Genomic DNA, 22,539 nt, shown 5'->3' on the forward strand with positions numbered 1-22,539 from the left:
CAAACATGCTGTCTGTGAATAAGGCACTTTCCATTTATCTTATCTAATATAAGAACCCTAGTACAAGACTGAATAAAAGCAGTGAGTGAGCATGACTTGCTTTGTTCCTGATATGAGAGAAAAAGCTTTCAGTATTTTACCATTAAGTACAATTGTTTACACAGGCTTTTTTATAGATACCCTTTTTGCAGATTAGGAAGATTATCCTCTATTGTTAGAGGTTTTTAAAATTGTGAGTGATCAAATATTATCAAATCCTTTTTCCAATATATAAAGATCACAAGACTTTTCTCCTTTATTCTGTTTTATTAATTTTTGAATGGCAAACCTACTTTGCATTCTTGGAATTTTAGTCTTATTAAATTATCATTAATATTTATTACTGGATTCAGTTTGCCAATATTTTATTTAAGATTATGCATTTATGTTCATGAAAGAGATTTATCTTTAATTTTCCTTTCTTATATTGTAAGGTGTTGGTATCAGGACTACTCTAACCTCATAAACCAGTAGGGAAGCTTTCCTTTTCTGTTCCCTAGAAGAATGCATGTGAGACTTTAAATGTATAGTGAAGTAATCTGGGCCAGGAGAGATTTTTTTAATGATTTTAAATTGCAAGTTCAATTTCTTCAATAGATAAAGGACTATTCAGATTTTTGTTTCTTTTTATATTAGTTTTGTTAAGTAGTCTTTTAAGAAATTTATTTCACATATTTCTCAAATCACTGTAATAAGTTGTTGGATCTGTAGTAATATTATTCCTTTTTTATTCCAGATAATGGTTATATGCTTTTTTTCTCCTTCACCAGCCTTGCTAAGATTTTACCCATTTTATTACTGTTTTTAAAGACCCGAATTTTGGCCTTTTTGGGTCTCTTTGTCACATTTCTTTCTTTTCTGTTTTATTAATGTCTGCTTTCATCTTTATTGTTTCCATCTACTTTCCCTGGGTACTTTTTTCTAACTCCTTCCATGGATACTTTGAGATCACGTAAAACTGTGTGTAAAACTGTAAATTTATAGAACTTGACTGTATACATCAGACAGGAATACAACAAATATTGACTGATATTTTATATTTTCATTATCATGGATTAAAAATATTTTATTTCCATTATGATTTCTTCTTTAAAACATGAAGTCTTTTAGAAGTATACTATTCTAAACATTTAGGAATTTTCTAGTAATCTTTTTATTATTGATTACTAATTTCAATTTCATAGTGGTCAAGTATCATACTCTTTGATTTCTATCATTTGAAATTTGTTAATTTGCTGTATGGCCAATGATATGAACAATTTTGGTAAACATTCCATTTGTACTTGACAAGAATCTATATTTTGTGGTTGTTAGGTGCAGTATTCTATATATCTAAATTAGGTCAAGTTTCTTGATCACGTTCTTTAAATTTTCTATATCTCTACTGAAATTTTGTCTGCTTGTTCTATCAACTACTCAAAGGAATATTAAGATTTTCTATCATGACTGTAGATTAGGGTCTTTTTTTAAACTTTTAGTTCTAACAGTTTTTGCTTTACATATTTTGAGGTTATATTATTACTTAATTTTATCACATTTTTAGGCATATTACTAGGCATATTCATACTTAAAATTATTTTATCTTCCTGGTATATTGAATATTTAGCATTAGCAAATGATCTATTTAACTTCTTTAAAGTCTATTTTAATATTAGTATAATATACCAGCTTTTTGGGGGGGTGGGGGAGGTAGGGCTTATACAGTATATATTTCTCCATCCTTTACTTGCAATTTTTCTCTTAATGTTTAAGATGTGTGTCATGTAAGCAGCATAGAGGTGAGATTTTAAAATCCAATCTGACATTCTTTGTCTCATTGAATTTTTAAAGTTTTATTGAGGTGAAATTCACAAAAAACATAAAATTAACCATTTTAAAGTAATTTAGTACTAAGCATTTAGTTTATTCATGTTATGCAACCAGCAACTCTATCTACTGCCAAAACTTTTCCATCACTCTAAAATAAAACTCCATACTCACTAAGCAATTTCTCCACATTCTCCCCTCCCCACCAGCCCCTGGCAACTACCAGTATACTAAACACAGTTCTATATCTATCAATTTACCTATTCTACATATTCCACAAGAAGAAACTGGACAGGTGGAAATGTCAAGGAAAGTATGCCTATAGCATATACAGCATAACATCAGTTCTTATATGAATTTACTCCCCTCAGGGTGGATATGAATTGATTGGGTCTAAAGTAGTCTGGCCTCAAATGAATCTAATCCTAGTGACCCTTGCCCCAAACACAATACACTTTTTTGCGTTATCCTGAAAGTCTTAAACAGTTTTGCATTTCCTAACTGCTGTCCTCAAATAAATAATATTGAGCACTGAGACTTATATTTGCTAAGGCTCATACCATTTTAAACAGTATACTAAACACATTATCCAACATGGCGCTTTACTCTCAGTACTCTCCTAGAGGAATTTAACTCGGTCCACAGGTTCTGCTGAGGAGGCAGTCTTACCCACAACACAGTCTCCTGGCCAGAACTGGTGGGCACTTGACCTATGAAGTTATCTCACAAAGAAAGAAGAAGGGGGAAAGAAACTCTGCCAAAATGAGAATAAGCTGAGGCAATCAGATGCCTGTTCTGAGGATCAAAATTAGGAAATATCAAGATAATAGAATGAGACTTAAACTGAAAGCATATACTGAAAGACAAGATAGAGTGAATTACAAGATGTGACAAATAAGCAAATTGTAAGTAAGCAGAACTTATGAAGAAGCAGAAATCATGAATAAAAGCAGCATATATAAAACATCTGATGAAGTCTAGCAGGAAAAAAAACAGTCCAATGAAGCATATATGAAGAACATATGAGTTACATGAATGGGAGAGTACCATCAAAGAAGATGCTAGACTTCTGCTGAATTCCTGGGTGCTATCCTGGGATGATTTACAATTCAACTCCAAAAGGCCTGGCTATACCACACTTCCTGCTCTTGAGTATTTTTGGATTTCCATTTCCCTTCTCACCTTTTATTTTAAAATTAAAAATCCATTTCTTGAAATAGCCTAAGTTGAGTTTGTTCCTTACAACTAAAATACTGCCCCCCAAAAAACACATACAATAAAACTTGAGATTGAATAATTCAAGATTTTCACCTCTAGCAGATACCTATTTGTTCACATAATGTATTAGCAAATAAGTGAAAAATTTCCCCTTACAATCTTAAAAGAAAAACAATAATTTGCTTAAAATAACGATTATAAACTGAGAGAGTAAAATATTTTATGCAGTGTTAAGATGATCATTACATTAATGCTGGTCAATTATGCTTACACTCTCACTCTTCTCACCCCAATTCACAAAACAAGAGACAACTCTACCTCAATTTTTCCCACTGGCCTAAGAGCATCACTGTCAAAAACTCCTCATTTATGCCGAGAATAATTACTATGATAATCATTTCTCCAGGACCCATGAAGTAGTCCTACATACCATAGTTTGATTCCTGCACTGGTATTGCCACATCGAATTAAGCAACTTGTCGTTCTTAACTTTGAAATTTTATAATCCCTTTCCTAGCTTTGGGATATTGTATATTATGCAGACTCAATAATGAACTCCAATAATTTCTAATCACATTCCTGGTTAATACATTTTTAAATGGTCTGCTATATTTAATAAATATTTTTAACTTTGGGGTTCATTTCCATAAGCTTATTTTATAAAAGCAATAAAACCAAAGTAGAAAAACATTTAAGAGGGAAGCATTCAAAACTCTACCTCCCTAAACCAGTATTATCACTTAATATTTCCTTCTAGACTATTTTCAATGGAGAGCTCTTCAAAAATGTTATGACCACAATGTACTTGTATAACAATGTTCGTAACAGTAGCATGCACAATAGCCAAAATGTAGAAACAATTTAAATGTCCATAAAATGTGGTATATAATATTCAGCCTTAAAAAGGAATGAAATTGTTACATACTACAACATGGATGAATCTTGAGAATGTTATGCTAAATGAAATAAGCCAGATACAAAACAAAAAGTATGATTCCACTTGTAGGGTACCTAGAACAAGCAAATTCAGACCAAAAGACTAAAGGGAGCCTGGACTGGGAGGAGGAGGAGGAAATAGGGAGTTGTTATTTAAAGGATACAGAGTTTCAGTTTAGAAATGGTAAGTGGTGGTGGTTGTACAATATTGTGAATATACTTAATGCCACTACGTTGTACACTTAAAAGTGGTTTAAAGGGTCGATTTTATGTTATGCATAGTCTGCCACAACAAAAACATTTTTTTTTAAAGTAGGAAACTTCTGCTTTAGGCTCTGTCTTAAAAGATGACTAAGAAATGGGAATGGAGGAGCAGCAAAGGGGAAAGTTCTAGCAAATCAACCCACGTGAAACCAAAATGATTAGTTCACTGTCAAGAGAATTGAGAAAATGTAAGGCAAGGCCAAATCACAGAGAAATCTGTAAGCCAGGGACTTTACATTGGCAGTATCTAATAGGAAGATGGTGAGGCATGTTAATTAAAGGAATAATATAATGAGATCTGCATTTTATATTTGTGGAAAACAAGAGCAATAATGGAAGTAAAACAATCAGTTAAACTGCAAAAATAAATTAAGTATAAATGAGGCCCAAACTAAGCAAGTTATAAAAATGAGAAAAGAAAAGATATAGGAAAAAATTAGAAGATAAAATCAATAGTATTGGATGTAAATGGTAGAGAGGAATCAAAGATACTTGTTTTCAGTTCAAACAATTTGGTTCCATTAACTAAGCTAGAGACTATAAGGACAGAGAGAATATGAGGAAAAAGATGAATAAATGCAGTTTAGCCTCGCCAAGTACTTTTAGTATCTTGTTCTTTTATAAGTGACCTTTTTAAGTTATATAAGACTAGTTCTGAAAGGATACATAAGAATCTAAAAAGGAGAAAGGGTAAATGAGGAGACAGAGTGGGAGGGAGAATTATGTGTTTACAGTATACTCTTTTGAATCTTTTGATTTTTAGTGAAAAACATCTATTACATATTCAAATATTTTAAATTATTTTTTAAAGTTATATAAAAATCAACTTTAAAAGCTGCTGTAAAAATAATGAGAAGAAATCTGCTAATGGCTATATGTTTTGGGGGACATTAATTATTTAACTCAGAGATATTGACAGGAAAAAAACATTAATTATGTCCAGTTGCCTTCTTTAGTTTGTTTCATTAAATAACTTAATTCTATGAATATTTTAAGTATGATAATTTCCAAATAATTGAGCAATATAAAATAAATTGTTCCTTAAAGCCTTCTATTCTATCTTCACTTCCCAAATATTGTTTTTCCAATAAAGATATGCTCAAGTCCTAACCCCCGGTACTTAGAGTGTGATCTTATCTGGGAAATAGTTCAGATGAGGCCATACTGGAGTAGGTGGGCCCTTAATCCAATTATGACTAGTGTCCTTAGAAAAGGGAAATTTAGACAGAGACACAGAGGGAAGATGGCCATGTGAAGATGGAAGCAGATTGGGGTTATAGTGCCACACACTAAGAAATACCTGGGTCTACCCGAAGCCAAAGAGCTAAGAAAGGATTCTCTCCTAGAGGCTTCAGAGGGAGCTTGGCCCTGCCAACACCTCAATGTCAGATTTCTAGACTGTGGAACTGTGAAAGAATACATTTCTATTGTTTTAAGCCATCCAGTCTGTGGTACTGATTATGGCAGTCCTAGGAAAGAATACACTTGGCTAATTAATATCAATAGGAAATGTTTATCCCGTTCTTGTCTTCTTTATAGTGCCTCAGTTTTATGACAGACAGCAAGACCCATTATAAAAGGTATCTTTATGTCAGAATTTATCAACCTTACACTTAAAGATTCTGATTTAGCATTAAAAAGTTGGTTCATGTTTTATGTTAGACTATTTAATCCAAGTTTTTCCAGCTTATTCACATTAATATACAAATGACATCCAAATCTAGAAAATATAAACTTCATAGAGGCTTGAATGCTGAATTTCTAAAAGATTATCCAGAAAATAAAGACACATTTGAATGAATATTAAGGAATAATCAGGTAACTACCTAGCGAACAAAATGATCTACCTATTTTTCTTATAACTTTCAAGTAGCTATCTCTTTTATAGCCCAGGATATATGTCCAATTAAAGTCTCTGATTCTGTTAGCCAAGATTACAAACAGAAAAAAAAAAGAAGCTAATCACATTTTATACCTTTAGGCCAACCGTTAGAGAATATAAGGAAATTTGGGGGTTTTTAAATTATTTTTTTTAGAAACTCCCCTACAAGAACTCCCCTACAAGAAACTCCCCTACAAGATTATGATTATTATGCAATCATAATCACATAGGCACCCTCTTTGTATTGGGAGAACTAAAGAAAGATCAGAAGTAAGGAAAAATATAAAACACCACTGAATTAAACTTGTGATTCTAAAGAACAACAGAAAATAAACAGAATGACCAAGATAAAAAATTTAAATGTGCATTGGGTGAAGAGACGCGTAGCAGATTGTTGGTGCCTGCCGATATCCCCTTTGCCCTCACAGGTCCAGTAGATGCTGATGGCTTCCTATTTGTAAGCATCTGTAACTCTGCCTAAGCGCTATGCTTGGACCACACAGACCTCAGGTGTCAGGGAGTTAACATTCCTAGGAGCAGTTGATAATCAACGACTGATAAAAATTAGTTGATAATTACCTCGGCTTCCTCGCCCTTCCAGCAGAAAAACTACAGGACACTTTCCGCCCTGTCTTCCAGAGGTCCCTAGCAGGAATGAGCCCTAGCTGTTCAGAGTTTCCACCTGCTCGTTTAGGTATTGGTTTTCTTCCCTTCCTGGTCTTAACTCCCCAATCCCTGATGTGTGCTTCCTGAGACAGATCCCAAGGAATCTACCTGCATTCCAATCCTTGCTTCTGAGGAAACCCAACTTAAAACCTGAACGTAAGTTTAGATTAAAAGGCAGTCTCATACGACTCAAAATGGCTTTGCTACTCAAAATGGCACAGTCTCAAGAAAACTCATAAGGAGTTTCTTCTTAATCTTTTATATATTACCTTGCCTATACAATTTTTCAGGTTAGTGAAGATGGAACTTATCCTGAAGCCTATGACTTCTCATGTGTGCATCTCTTCCAGCTTCACATATTCAACCACATGTCTTTTCCAAGTTTAGTCACAAGCTTCAAAATCTTTCTCCAGTTCAAAGCTAAAATTACAGTTTGAATAGGAAAATAAATGAAATAACCATGACGTTAAGAGGAGTAAAATGAGCTGGGCCTGCTCCAGACTATCAAGGAAATCAGTAGCACAACACAAGTCTCCGTGTTCCAAGGCCAGGCACTTAAGACCATAATTTACTAACAGTGTGCTTAAGTTTAGAGGTTAATTCTATAGTTGATTTCTCCCTTAATGGTATGAGCTTCCTAATCAACTCTGAGTTTTCCAAACTTATTACAAATAAATAAAGGGAAAAAATAAGACTTGGTTTCCGAAAATGAGAAAATAAAAAATAAGTACATGTATTAAAAATACAAGAAATGTTTTTAAAAAGAAAGAAAAGCCTTCCTTTGATGAAAAAGCATAAAGAACAAGAGCAGTTTATGGAAGATGTTAATTGTTAATAAATGAGAAAATATATAATTAAAGTATTGTACTTTTTAATGTAAAAGATAATTTGATCATATTTAAACTAAAAGCTTCAAAATGGATTTTGAAACATTTATTATAAATTTACTAATAATTATTCACTACAATGTGACAGAAAACATATGAATATTAAAGACATTAGCATGTTTTCACACCATAAAAGATTAAAATTATCTACTTTAATAGTGCATTCATTGTTAACTCCTATGGAAGACAATTCCTTGTATAAGTCACTTCGTCGAATCCACAAAACTCATACATTCAGTCATTTCTATAAATCCAGTAAATTTTTCATCGTAAAACCACACTTCTTTAACACTAAAACTTGAAGATATATATAGTAATAATATAAACACTCACGATTACTACTAAATATGGCTTCTTAAGTTAAGAACACATTAAATAGCCTGTTGCTATGTTTTGTTGCCAAGAAAATGAAGTTTCTCAACAATTTTTAACAGAAATGATCCTTGGATTCTAAAATTCCATAACAACATTAGATATTTTGTGCTTTATTTAAAAAAAAAGATCAGGAAAAATGAACTAAAGTATCTAAAGAAGGTATAAATTTTTACTTACATATTCGGGTTTTAGTTTTTTATCTCCTCCTCTCACAGCCACTTTTTCTAGTTTATCTATAATGGGTCCAATCATTTCCTCATCTTTAAGCTGAAGCTCTTCATGTATTATTTCTATATCTCGAATAGGATCTACACTTCCTTCAACATGCGTGATATCGTCATCTTCAAAAGCACCTAAAATGAATTAAAAGGAAGCAATTCAATAAATAATACAGATCATTGTTAGAATAAGTAATGATTCCTTTGAAGGTTAACAATTTATACAAATTATTCTGAATTCTAGCAAGTAGGACAGTATTTTTTCCTATTTAATAATATTCAGGGCACTAGCAACGAAACAAATTCAAGAACCTCAACATTTCACAAACTGATTTAAATAAATAAAATTATGATCTACACAGAAAGAAAATTATGCTCCAGAACTACTGGCATTTTCAGGTTTGGTACGTTAAGATACTGAATTCCAGTCATGAGAGCCTGAAGTTTTAAAGTGCACGATTAGGGTTTCCAAGGGAAACCGGATTTGGGAGAGGCGGGTAAAATCATCTGGCAGACCTCTTCCCTGCTTCAATCTACTTTATCACTGTGGTTCTGACGGTGATTAGATAATGAACCACTCAGACACACAATTTACACAGCAGCTAATTTCATCGGCCTGATTTGAGGGTATGGTTTTTAGGGGGCTATCAAAGAAACAGATGAAGGTGCATTTGTCATATATGAGTGACAACTATTCACACTATCGGAACAAAATGGTGCTGGCCCTTATTAGAAACACATGCTATTATCACATATTTAAAGTGCAGTTGAAGCCATAATTTCAAATTGCCAACTGGAAACATAAGGGTAAAACAACCAGATATTACTGAAGCATGTGTACTGACTTTATGCCCTTTTGAAGACATAATGTGGCAACATAATTCAACTAGGATTTACTCAAATTAACAGATAAAGAACAGTATCACAAAATGAACAAATACTAAGAACTAAGATACATTGTAAACAGAAAGCAATGGCATATCCATAAAACAAACACATTTGTAAACAAATTAATTTAAACTAATTTCACTAAAATTACCAATTAGATTATACTCCCAAAATGAGATGTTTTCGTACATAAAGTATCAATTATTTTAGACAGAGATGCCATAGGAATCATGAAAGACAGTTTGGTTGAGTTTGATAGGAGAAAAATAGTGACTATAGCTCATTCTTACATACCAAAGACCAAGATATTCTCATTAAAGGTTACAAAGTTTTTAAATATTATTTCCCAGAATTAAAAATAAGCTGTTTGTATCTCAATGTGGAATCTTTTAGTAATAATAATAAAACATAACTATATTACTGCAATTAAAATATAAGTATTTAAAATAATACTTAAGTACTCTTGGCATCCAACTGATGTATTATATAGTGCCAAATTCATATGGACTTGAAACGAGGAGGTACATTATATCTTATTAATAAACACAACAGACGACAGTAATTTAGGTAAACTTTCTGAATATTTTAAAAGTATGAAAGAAGTCTCCTTGGAAGCACCACACTGTATATTTCTTATGATTTGAGGCATCTTACATAAATGGCACAATAAAATACGAAAATAAAAATAAAAGTTAGCTTCCTGGAAGTCTGAGCAACAAAGGAAACAGTCATTTCAGTTACAGAAATAACTTAAACTTTTTCTGACACTCAGAATGAAAAATATCCTATATAGTTGTTTTTATGCAGGGGCCAATGAGTAACTACTATAGTGATATCCTCAACAACATCCCTACAAGTAGAAGTATCTATGTGGCAATTTTAATTACAACCTTCAATTTTAACCAAGTAAGTAACAGAAACTTCATAATCATAATTCTTCTGGAAGCAAAGAAAATAAAGCTCTCTGATAATCTAAACTAATCCAAATAGAAAAGTTAGAATAAAGGGGGACAACCACTTATCGATCTTACTGCCTTCAAATTATTCCCTTGATTGCACCGTGCCTAGAGTCTGCCAATAATCATCACTAATCCATTCCCTCTACTATAAGAATAAAAACTCCAACCACAAACTGTACACACTGGATTACACTGTTGTTCCTATGCTGGAAGTTATTATTATTAATATATTTATTTGTATGTGAAGTGGTAACATACTATATGAACATAAATTTATTTTTGATAATAAATATTGCCAAAAATTAAGATATGTAAAGGAATAGTAAAGTTATCCTTTAAAATGGAATAGCTTTCTTATGAAATGAGACCTGAAACAGGTGTGAAAATTAAACTTATGGAAAAAATGATGGCCATTTGGGCAACTTCTCACTTCTTAGAACTAAAAAATTAGACATTACTTTCCAAAAACATGTTCCTGAGTAAACAGACTTTACCATACACTTACATTCTTTTATATAGCATTCTTTTACATCTTATCTTTTTTAGTACAAGATTTAGTGGTTATGAATAAGAGCTTTGAAATCAGACAGGTTTACTGGTCATAAAATCTTAGACAAATCACTGAACCTCTAAGGATCTCATTTTCACATCTTAAAAATGAAAATGTTTCTACTTCTCAGAGAGAATGGGTATGATCAAATCAGATAATATATGTAAAGGGTCAAGCAGAGAACACACAGAACTCTTTCAGTGACTGAGGTATACACTATTGTTTTAAGATGTAGGAATTAGTGGTTTAAATTTCATGGCAATATACGCAAACATTAATTTTGAGTAATATCATTTCATGTTATTCAATTCTTCAGAAGAGGTTAAACTTCATGAGTTTATAGCCTCCCTCCCTCCCACCCACCAATTCTTACTAGTTCACCAGAACATTTTTACCCTAGTACACAAAGTTATTTATTTCAACTTCACATTAACTAAAATAATTATCACAATTCCTCTCTGGCAAAAACACTGGACTGGTAAAGATGACTTTAAGTCATCTTGAAGACTACACTATCTTATACTGAATTGTTTGGTGAGGAAGTTATTTCCATTTCAATTCTCTTTTAGCCTTCCTGATCATGTCAAAGAAAGTCTCAGTTTGCTGCTGTTCATCTTAATGTCTAACATTTATAAATTTTTATATCAACGGAGCAGGCCTCAGCCTCAGAGCTTCTAAAGGCCAAAAACTTTAATAAATATGTAGTTCTCATTGTATTTCATTGTATTTATTTTTATTATCTTCAATTTCAGCAAGTGATACTAATTTTCCACTTACATGAGACAGTTTAAATAAATTTAGTCAAAAATGTGAGACAATATTTTTTAAATAAAACCAAGAAATGTCTGAAAATATTAACTATGGTCATTTTGATGATGCAATGTTATTCAATTTTTAAAAACTTTTTTGGTACTGCTCTATATAAAATCGGGTAAAGCTTATGCGTGCTGGGGTGTGGAGAGGAGAGTGCACTGCTGTATAATACTTTAGCTAGGATAGTTAGGGAGGCCTCTCTGAGGAGATGTTGGAGTGAGACCACAATGGTCAGAATAAGGCAGTAATGTGAAGATCTGAGGGAAGAGTGTTCTAAGACGTAAGTATAAAAATCCTAAAATGGGAATAATCTTGAAGTGTTTCAGAAATAGAAATATGATCAGTATGGTGAACCACAGCAGAGGATGGTAAATAGAGTATAAGTTGGGGAAGTAAGGCAGTTCATGTACGTCTGTAAGCTATGGGAGTTTGGATTTTATTCTAGCTGTAAAAGGAAGCCATTGATTGGAGAGTTTTAAACAAGGAGGTGGCAGAGTAATAAGTTCAGATTTATGATTTAAAGAGGCCACTTTGGCTACTTTAAAAAGAAGAGCCTTTAAGGAAGGGACAGAATGATGATACAAAGACTAAGTTAGGAGGTGACTGTAGTGGTACAGATGAGAGATGATCAGATGAGTGGTAACTTGATATAAAACTGTAGTTGTAGAGAAGATGAGAAGTATCTGTACTGGGAATATATTTTAGAGATGGACTAGATATAAGAAAGAAGGTCACGCCTGGAGATAGAAAATTAGGAGTTATCAGATGTGTTTAAAGTTATGGGTCTGGATGACATCATGTAGGGAGAGCACTCTAACACTCAGATGTTTGATAGGGAGGGAGACTTGGCGAAAGAAACTAAGAAGGAATAAGAAAAAGAAAAGTAGAAAAAGAAAAAGTAAAAAAAGTAGGAGTATGCTCTTATGGGAATGAGGGAAAGAAATGTTTCAAGAAGAAAAGAGTATTCAACTTGTCAGATGCCATTTAGAGGTAAAGAAAGAAGTATAGAAAGCTGATCGTTGATTTTGGTAAAAGTAGCTCTTTGAGAAATACTTTAATAGCTATATCTCTTTTCGTTACTGTCTATTTCTTCCATATATCAGAGCTGAAAATACAATGACTCAAGGATATAAACATAAACCTATTCTCTTATTTCATGTAACTTAAGAGTATAAAAGAGCTAAATTTTAGCATTTCTAGGTTCATTCAGGTTTTGAGGATTCTTCTCTATATAAACTCTAAGAGGACTAATTTATATAAGGTATAACACCATAAGATTACTCAGTCTTTGAAAGAGATCCTGTCAGTCAAAATGGCACATTTAGAAATCAGAGCCACATGCAGTTTCACAATCCAAGTAAGCTGGCAAAAACACTGAAACAGAAACTGACCAAGTGCAAGCTAGTCAATCAGATGCAGAATCATCAACACCATACATGTCACCAATATTGAAAGCAGTAAAATCAAGTCACATATAAAGCTTCAAAATTCTCCAAGGTAGCTCTATGCCAAAAAACAGCGGAGCACTGTCTTCAGAGTTCTAAGGAAAGAAACTGTAACTCAAAAATGTTGTATCTAGCCAATCTGTTTTTCATTGTCACAAAGAGAGATTAATAGCAAATAGACTCTGTACTTAATATACTCTTAACATATAAGTAAGACTAATCACAGGAATTATGTTAATCAAATAGAACATAAGTACTATATTTTAAACTATGAGTAGTAACATTAAAAACTCAAGGATATGAAGGGGGAGGTAAAAATATTTGTGTGCTCGTTTCCTTATCTTTCACAGTAAGGAATCGACAGGTGCCAAAAAGGATGAAACATGTAATTAAAAAGTAATTCCTCCAACCTTTTTCTTAACTCTAGCAGAATCAATTAAAAACATAACTTTTGTCAAAAAAAAAAAATACTACCTACAGTTCAGTAATTTCTTCTGTATTATTCTAGTTCTTTTTCTTTTTTCAAACTCAAAATAAAACTTAGTATTCTACTTAAAATGGCAGATACTGATGATCAGATTTATATAAAATTGTTTCTCATTCTTAACACTGATCAAATGCTAATGAAAATAATTCCTGGGCAGTGAGCTATCGAGCGATTTTTAAATCATTTTATCAGTTTTATCTTGCTTAAACTTTTTACAATGAACATGTATCGTTTATATAAAAAAGCCATTTTTTTTAAGTCATTCTCTTTAAAACACAATAAACAAGTTTAACTTACAAAAAAACTGGTGCAAATTTTAGTTAAAATTTTGGTTTTGCTAAACCAAAGGAGACACAAGGAGAAAATCACTACTACCATGAAATTTACTTCATATCTATATTTTTCTCTCTCTCCCTCCTCTCATTTTATATACATATAATACATATATATGTATTATATAAAATGAATGACTGAAAATAATACTAATTATAGTAAACCCTCATTATTAAATTGTTTGTTATGGGAGATAATTAACCATAAGTTAACCTCAGACCAAATTCCATCATAAAAAATTTTAACCAAGCAATCCTGCAATGTTTCCTTTGACAACAAAGCACCTCTTTCAAAACTTCTTAACTTCTCTCACACTTTCAACACTTTCAGAACCTCTTCTCTCCTGCTACCCAGCAGATGACCATTCTCACTTTACAGGAAAAATGCGTGTCATCTCTAGAACACCAAACCCCCCATTTTGTTTTTACCCAATCTTTTCTTCTTTCCAGAAGTAAAATGGAAAACATTACCTTCTATTATTTATGGCCACTCTCTACCAGCTCTGCTCTGGATCTTAGCCTCTCCCAAGGAAGTTTGTTCCACGAGCTTCTTTGTATTTCCCGAGACCTCAATCTATTATGCCTCTCTTTCTCACTTTCTCCTCATATCATTTGTATAATCTCCATTTCCACTAATACTTTCACATCAACATTTAAGTAAGTGGGTTTAAGATTCCACATTAAATGAATCATGTCAGTCACCCTTAGACATTAATTCCCATTCCAGTTATGGCTTTCTTTCCTCCAGTTCAGAGTCAAATTTCTTGAAAGAGCTGTCTGTACTTGTTCCCTCCACTTCTTTACTTCCCATTTAAAACCTACCCACTGCAGTTTGGAATATGCCTCCACCATGCTATCGAAAATTGACCTCAAAAAGGACAACAATGATTTGCCTTCATGAAGCTGAATCAAATGGCCATTCTTCAGGAATCCTGAATGACCTCTCAGTAGGATCTAACTTGAGAGCACTGACATAGTCTCTTTCATTGCTTCTTTCTAACCACATTCTCCTGATTTTCTTTTATTTTCTCTGGCCATTTCTTCTCAAGCCATTCCTTGTCTTGCTCTAACTACCCCATAAGTGTTGATATCTTAGATTTTTTTCTCTTATCCCTTTATTACACTCATTAACAGAATTTCTAGCCCAGAACTCCCCTGAGTGGTTCCAGTATACTTTGAGATAATAGCAGATAAAATGAACCAAAAAATGTCCTTTTAGTTATTATATAAATCATTTCTATTATAAAACCCATTCACTAAGTGAATAAATGCAAAATGTCAATGCTTATGCTAAAGCTGTGACTTTTAAAATTTGTGTACTTCCTTTACTAGAAAGCCATTCGGAATACAGACATAATATTTGACTTGGTGAGACACATTTGACTGTCTATATGTATTGAAGATTCTGCATGTTGGTATGATGTAGCAGAAATGAGTTTGCTATTTTAAACTATTATAAGTGGACTGAGATTGATCAATTTACTCACTTACAGCCTATCTTATCCCATAAAGATTTGAGTAAAAAGGATAAATCTATACTCTATTTAAGATACTAAATCTAACTGCAAAGGACTTCAGTAATAAAAATATACTTTGGATTCACTGATTTGTGATATCACTACTTAAATTCAGGCTATCTTCAATTTTCAAAAGCAAAGCATCCTTAGCTAGAAGTAGGAACAGTTTTAAAACACTTTTTTAATTTAAATATACAGGCTACAGAGCAGCACTTCATAAACCACCTATCATGGAAACATTGATATTCTAAATAGCATGCCTAGAACTTTTTCTTTTTTAAATAAGAGGATATGTGGTCAAGATGGACCTATTTAACATGTTTTTTCCCCCATATCTGCTACCCCTATACAATGCAGAGATAAGGAATTCTCTGGTATATAAACCAGTGCATAAATTGTCAACCTCTCAACACATATGCAAACCATAATATGCCTTGTTAAATATAAGTTCTCCCTTAAAGAAAGCTTTCTTATATATCTAACAATATGATGAGTCTTGTGAGAATTAAAAACAAAAATCAAAATAATAGGACCTTGGTCTCAATGACTGCACAATCTTGTTGGGGAAAACTAATCTAATCAAAAAGGAGACCAATACTCACTAGCAAGAACTTTAAATATAAGTTTAACAATAACTAATCGCCTAGGTCTTTAAATACAGAAAAATTAGTAAAGGTAAAGAAGATGAAAAAAGGCATGACGAGTAACAGGGAAAAGCATCAGAGAAAAAATAAAGGTTGAAATAAATAAGGTTTACTGAAGAGCTAACCACTGAGAAACTGCATTGAAGCATAGTAGAAGATAAAAATTTATTAAACCAGGTAGGGGGTGAGGCATAAGGAAGTTCAAATAGCAAGGTAAGTCTGGAACTCATCTGCTAGTCAATAGGAAGTTGGCATTGATTTTATGTTAGTAATGAATGGAAAGCAGTATTTTAGAAAGACTAACCAGAAGTAGGGAACCAGCTAAAAGAAAAGTGCTGTACTCTAAATATGGTGATGAGAAAGTACACAAGAGTACTGATAGGAGATATAAAGAAGGGATGAACAGTGAGACTCAACTAAAGAAAAAAATATTAACTAGTAAAAGTAATTAGAGAGAGAGATGATGATGACAAGGTTTCAAGAAAAAAAAGATCCTTAGGGGGTGGCTCCATAGTGTAGTGGTTAGCACGTCTGCTTTACACTCAGAAGGTCCTGGGTTCGCACCCCAGGTGCCAGGCCCCAGGTGCACTCCGAGTGTATAGGAAGAGATGCCCTGCCTTCAGAGATCCAATTCTTAAGAACAAATGGCAACATCCATAGGTCAGGGGTGGAAGTGTGGTAGGTGGGAAATTAAAGAGAGGGAAAAATAAATAAAATGATTTGCAAAAAAAAAATAAAAAATCTCTATTTGCATTCAAAGCCCAAATCAAGGATGGATCCAAAAAGTATTCTATAACCAAAGCATAGATTCTAAAAATAATAATAATAATTACTTTTAATATTTAAAATATTATTACAAATATACTGAATCTTAAATCATAGCACCACAACATTCTGTATGCTATATTATTTCACATTCTTCTCAGCTTGTCCTGTGTGGTAAATAATTAATGTTTTGAACATCTATATTCTAGTGAGAGTCCCATCAAAATCACTAAAATGTTGGAGGCTACATTCCTAAACCAGTAGAGATAAATTCTTAAATATAATGTTAGAAAACAAGGATATCCTGCTCAAAAATATCTTTATATTTTCAAATTTCTAATCCATTCTTCAAAGCAAACTCCTATCCTGTGTTAGAACGATTCCCAACTTCCTTTTAATTCTATAGCTCATTAATATTTAAAGAGGAGAGAGCTAAACTTGGATTAGCAATTCCCTTAACATGTATAACTTTATTCATAAACACTGGAAAATGCCAGTTCCTATTTACTTTCCATAAATGACAAGACAGAAATTCTTTGTTGTATGAGAGGAAGAGTAGTTTAAAGAAGGAGTTAAACTGTTTATTGCACACTCCAAATACTCTGATTTAAATAGAAGTATAGTTTAAGCCCAGGTTACAGATGCACTTTACAATTCTAGCCTTAATCTAAAGCCCCTTCTCATCTTGACAATAAAAGTGATGTGAGCAAAAGCACAATCTAATTCATAGCTAGACCTCAGCTGGTGTAATATTTTTTTATCTTTACATTAAACGTGCAGTTTCAACTACTTTCCTCAAGCTAGAAAGTAGGAGAAGAGCATCTCAATTTATTATATTTACTTCAAAAATTGCCTTCTTAAAGATATAAGGGAACATGGCGAATTTTGGAACACAGAACTAATAAATCATTCCGCTAACAAAATTCTGCTAAAAAGGATGTAGGTTTAAGTCTCTAAGCTTTCAGAGTTTGAAGCAAATGAAAATGGTTGTATCAATCAAATTTTAATTACTTTAAGTGGATATATTTATATACCTCTGGAAAAATAAAATATTTTGTAAACATGTAAAAATGGAAATAATTGGTATAGTAATACAAACTGTTAATTACTTGATGCAATAGTAGACTTGGTGGGTTATACTTATTTACAATAACGAATCAATTAAAAGTAGCCTTTAAAGTCTTTAACCTTCATTTTCCAGGAAAAAACCTATTATTTGAGATACAGCAAAAGCCCTAAAATAATTAAGTCTATGCCACAGGCTAATTGTTTAATGCTGGAATAGAAAGCAGAACTATGGGTAACCTGAAGAATTTGCTTTTGCTTTGCTTCTCTTCTAGAGCTCTCCCTTCCTTCTCTCTCATATACAAAAAGGCTCCAAAACTAAGCCCTGGCCAAGAGGAAGAAAATTACCATCCCTCAGACATATTCGAAAATTGATCAAGGTTTTTCAAAGTTTAGTAAAATAAAATGCACATGTGCCTGACTTTGAGGGACCAATCTAAAAGAAATTATAAATGATTCAAGCAGGACATTTACACAAAGTAGTTAACTTATATGAAAGCAAGCAAGCAATGTCTTAAAAAAAAAAAAATCATTCCTAATCTTGAGAGAAACAGATATTTAGTATAAGAGAGAATAATAAAGTGAGCTGGTCAGGTTCTGAGAAAACTTGAAAATTTGTTTATTATTTCCTCCTAATTTTAAGACTTCAAGTAAATTAAAAATAATATGCTTTCAAGCAGTGACTCAAAAACAAAACATTAAGTAGGAAGAATGAGATGAACAAAGAAAAAAGATATAGGCATAAAGACATAAACATATTAAAATTGGACCTTATATTAGTGTAGTAGCAATAACTTTTTGGTTATTACTGATACCACCTAATGGATTAGAAGCAATACATTACAATATCATACAATATAATTCTTTTAAATATACAGAATACCAAAAAATTCTGCCTAACAATTACAGGTGCTGTATTTATATTGTAGGTAACTAGACATCCACACCATTAGGGAATCCTAAAGTCACTTAAAAGTTATGAATGATAACCCAGAGTCAACACCTGTACTTAGTTATATTCAGTTGCTCACGTTTTACATTTTTAGTTGCTGCAACGTATCAATTCTTTCTAAAGAAGTAGGCAGAAAATAAGTATTTTAATGAGAACGAGCATTAACCTCTCAACAAGATTTTCACATTATTCTATATAATAAATACTTTAAATGCATAAAAGGCAAATTTAATAGATAATATCTTGAATTAATATTTATTAAGATTCTCTTCAATTTTTAACGTTGAGCTAGCTGCGTTTGCTGTATTTAACCTTCCCAATGACCATCTCACTAACTTCCTAATTTCTAAAACATTGCTTAGCCTTCTACCAGTAGAAAAAGCCCTCTGTAAACTGGCCTTGTCTCACCCTCACTCTCCACAAATCCTCAGCTCAAGTCAAACTCTGGTACTGACTCACTAAACACTGAAAGTTCTTCAAATTCAACTGTCACTATATTTTTGCCTACTCTCTTCTCTAGGCTTCAAAGATGTATATTCTTACAAATCACATCCATCCCTAAAATACATAGTTTAATATCCCATCATCTACAAGACAATTCTGGAGGAATTTAGGTCTAAGAAATCTCTACCACCCCTGAGTAACCTAAGAGGAGTTGTAGAGACTTACTTGGAATAAAGTACGGTAAAATCGATGGTTTAATATATTACCCTAAATATAGCTCCTGGGGAAAATCTATTTTTATATCTTTTTAAGGAGTAATGTTGTAAGGGGAAAAATGCAAAGAGAAATGAATAAGACTAGCATTTATCTTTACTACCAGTACTGTAAGCAATGAATATTGAAGTCATGTGAACTCTCTGCCATTTAAGAAACAAACTAAACAGCAAATTAGAGCTTTATTTTTTTCTAATGTTGGTATTCAATAGTAGCCCACCTTTCAAAATGACCCACTCTCAATGCTTCCATTTTACATTTTCAATGCTGTTACTCATCCTTCTGCATGGAATAGTCTTCTTCCCTAATTCTGCCTATCAAAAAAAGTTACAGATCTTTCATGGCCTTAATTAGATGTCACTGAAATATCTCTACAATGATGCCTTCTCTAACCCATACCCTCTATCTGAACTGTTAAGCATAACCTGTCCATTTTATTCATATGACTTGTAGCATGTATATCTAATATTAGAATACATTATTCTATCTTTTAGTTACCTAAGCTCAGAGATTCTGTCTTAAATGCCTTTCTATTTCACTCTAGTGCTTGATGAGAGCTGATACAAAATTAGGTATAAGATGAAGAATAAAAGAATCAATGTATAAATGAATGCCTCAAGCACTCATTAGCATTGAATGAAAAAATGTTAGAGGGAAACTACAGATTCCAGATGAAGCCAGACATGCAGCACAACAGCAAAGGATCAGTTTCACAGCACACAACAAGGTATTTCAAAGAAACCAGTGCTCCGCATGTCAAATCACAATAACAGGCATGAGAAGTTTCTTGTGTTTCATCTCTTCTCCCTGAATTGCTTGACTATTAGTGACGAATATTTATACTTATTTTCTGAGAACTTTCTGAATGTTGCACTGGATTATGTATTATGGTACAATTTTAAAAATTATAAATCAAATTAAGAAAAGAGAAAATAGACCTACATACTATAACGAAGACCAATAAACGCAGTCATACAAGAAAAAGAGAGAGAAGGAATTGATCAGCATGAATGAGAACAAAGGAGGGATGGCTTGAATTCAGACAAGGCCTTTATGAGACAGGTATTAGCAAAGGGAAGTCAAGAGAACACTCCAGGCAGGATGGAAGTATTAGTACAACAAGTGATTAAGAGCACAGACTTTGAAATCAGACTATCTGGGTTCTAACTTGGACTGTTTGATTCATTAGTTGTGTGATTATTGAATTTCTTTGTGGCTTAGTTTCCTTGTCTGTAAAATACAGACAATAATACCTACTTCATAAGATTACTGTGAATATTAAAAGTGATAATATATGTAAAGATCCTAAGGTGGTGCCTGGCACATAGTAAGTAAGCACTCAAAATATGTTAGTTATACTTATAAATGAAAACCTAAGACAAAGTATATACTAGGGTCTCTCTACCTTGGCACTACTAACATTTTGGGCCAGATAATTCTTTGTTGTGGGGGGCTGATCTGTGCATTGTGGGATGTTTAACAGCACCCCAGCCTGTACAAACTAGATGCTAGTAACACACACACGTGCACATGCATACAGGCACACACCCCAGCTGTGAAGGTCAAAAACATCTGTAGACTTTGCTAAGCCACAGTTGAGAACCAACCACTGGTGTATACTACAAGACAAAGATAGCAACCAAATGCTATTACCACAGGTTCAAATGTGCAGATGTGAGTTAATGAGAAGGTTCCAACGCTGAACTGAGAAGCAGAAATTTAATCTTTTAGATTATAAAATTCCTATGTAGATTTTCAGAGACAAACTCTTGTGATCTTGCTCTTGCTCATTTATTCATCTACATTTCTTTAAATTATGCTCACACTCTCTTTAAATGATTCTATCCGTTATGTACAAGATCTAACAGCTTGGAGAGAAACTGATGGTCACAAACAAATCAATTGACTGTTAGGTACTAGTTATAGAAATAACAAAAAAAAAAAAGTCAAATCTAAAAAATAATTAAAGAAAATCTTTACAAAGATTTCTTTGTCTAGTGTGTGGAAAGAATATCAAACTGAAAAAGAAATGAAATGTGGCTGGTCATATAATTGGAAGTGTATAATAGTTAAACATACATATTTTAAGAGACATAGTTAACAAATATTTACTGAATGTTTATCACAGAGCTGTGCTAGGAGCTGGAAGGAGAATTTCAGAGATGAGAAAAAGCTGCATAAGATTAGTTTCTGCCTTCAAAAATGTTTACAGTCTAATAGGGGAAACAAATCAGCACATAATACAAGAAAGTAAGTCCAGGATAAAGGGGAGGAGGGAGAGGGTCAGTATTCAGTACAAGATGATGGAAGAAGACAGCTTCAAGCTTTCAAACTGGAACATTGGTGTTATATAGATGCCACTTAAAATTTAGATTAAGATTCACGTACAGGTTTGATGGAAGTATATTCTTTAATCCCATATTTAAGTGCATTGATGCTGTGATAAAAGATGATATTGTCTCTGCTAGAGTCTGAAACTGGTATTTAAATGCTTGAAAAATGTAAACATGTGACAGGTATTAATCAGTCAAGTAAATGACTGGCTATTAATATTTTAAATAACTATTTTATAGCTTTATCCATAATATTAATGGATTATGACTTTTTTACCTAGTTTTTCTAAGATATGGGGAGAATAGAAGAAATGGTATTAGAATAGGAAAATGATGGTTTGACTAAATCCACATTACGTAATAGAGATTACATTCTTGAGTCCAAATGAAAAGTACTGTGCAGGTCGATGTCCCAAAATCAGATAACATACCTCACAAAATAATTCACTCTTAAATCCAATAATCCACAGTTCTAAAGAGAGAGCAGAAACATGGAAGTAAGGGTAAGGCCTAGAGAGATTAAGGATAGGCAAGTAATCATGCCTTTGGGAAAATATTGTGTAAGGTAGGTCACTGTATTCCCAGTAGTCTTCCAACCCAACCTACTCTATTCAGCTTAACAAATAGGTGCCAACTACCTGAAAGATTCCTAGAATTCTACTGCTGTCCTAAAGTCCTCAAGAACTAGTCATCACCATCAATAGTTAAGACAGAGCAAACAATCACCACCAGGTGGTGCCAAATCAAAGCCAGTCCCAGAATGGATTTGTCTAGGCCTGTA

The 22,539-nt window shown here is 32.8% G+C and overlaps 1 protein-coding gene across 3 annotated transcripts in view; it reads right to left on the reverse strand.

The window, feature by feature from the left end:
* Positions 1–22,539, reverse strand: part of OLA1 (Obg like ATPase 1) — a 148,182-nt gene that overhangs the window by 53,297 nt on the left and 72,346 nt on the right. For 2 of the 3 annotated variants that reach the window (XM_039855964.1, XM_039855965.1), the window contains one exon: positions 8,251–8,426. In XM_039855964.1, the coding sequence (XP_039711898.1) occupies positions 8,251–8,426 (176 nt within the window). Of the gene's footprint in view, positions 1–8,250; positions 8,427–11,632; positions 11,636–18,244; positions 18,251–22,539 lie in introns of those variants that run through there. The other variant, XM_039855966.1, reaches the window with a different exon arrangement.

The sequence above is a fragment of the Pteropus medius genome, unplaced genomic scaffold (assembly GCF_902729225.1).
Source record: "Pteropus medius unplaced genomic scaffold, Ma_sr-lr_union100, whole genome shotgun sequence".
Taxonomy (NCBI): Eukaryota; Metazoa; Chordata; class Mammalia; order Chiroptera; family Pteropodidae; genus Pteropus; species Pteropus medius.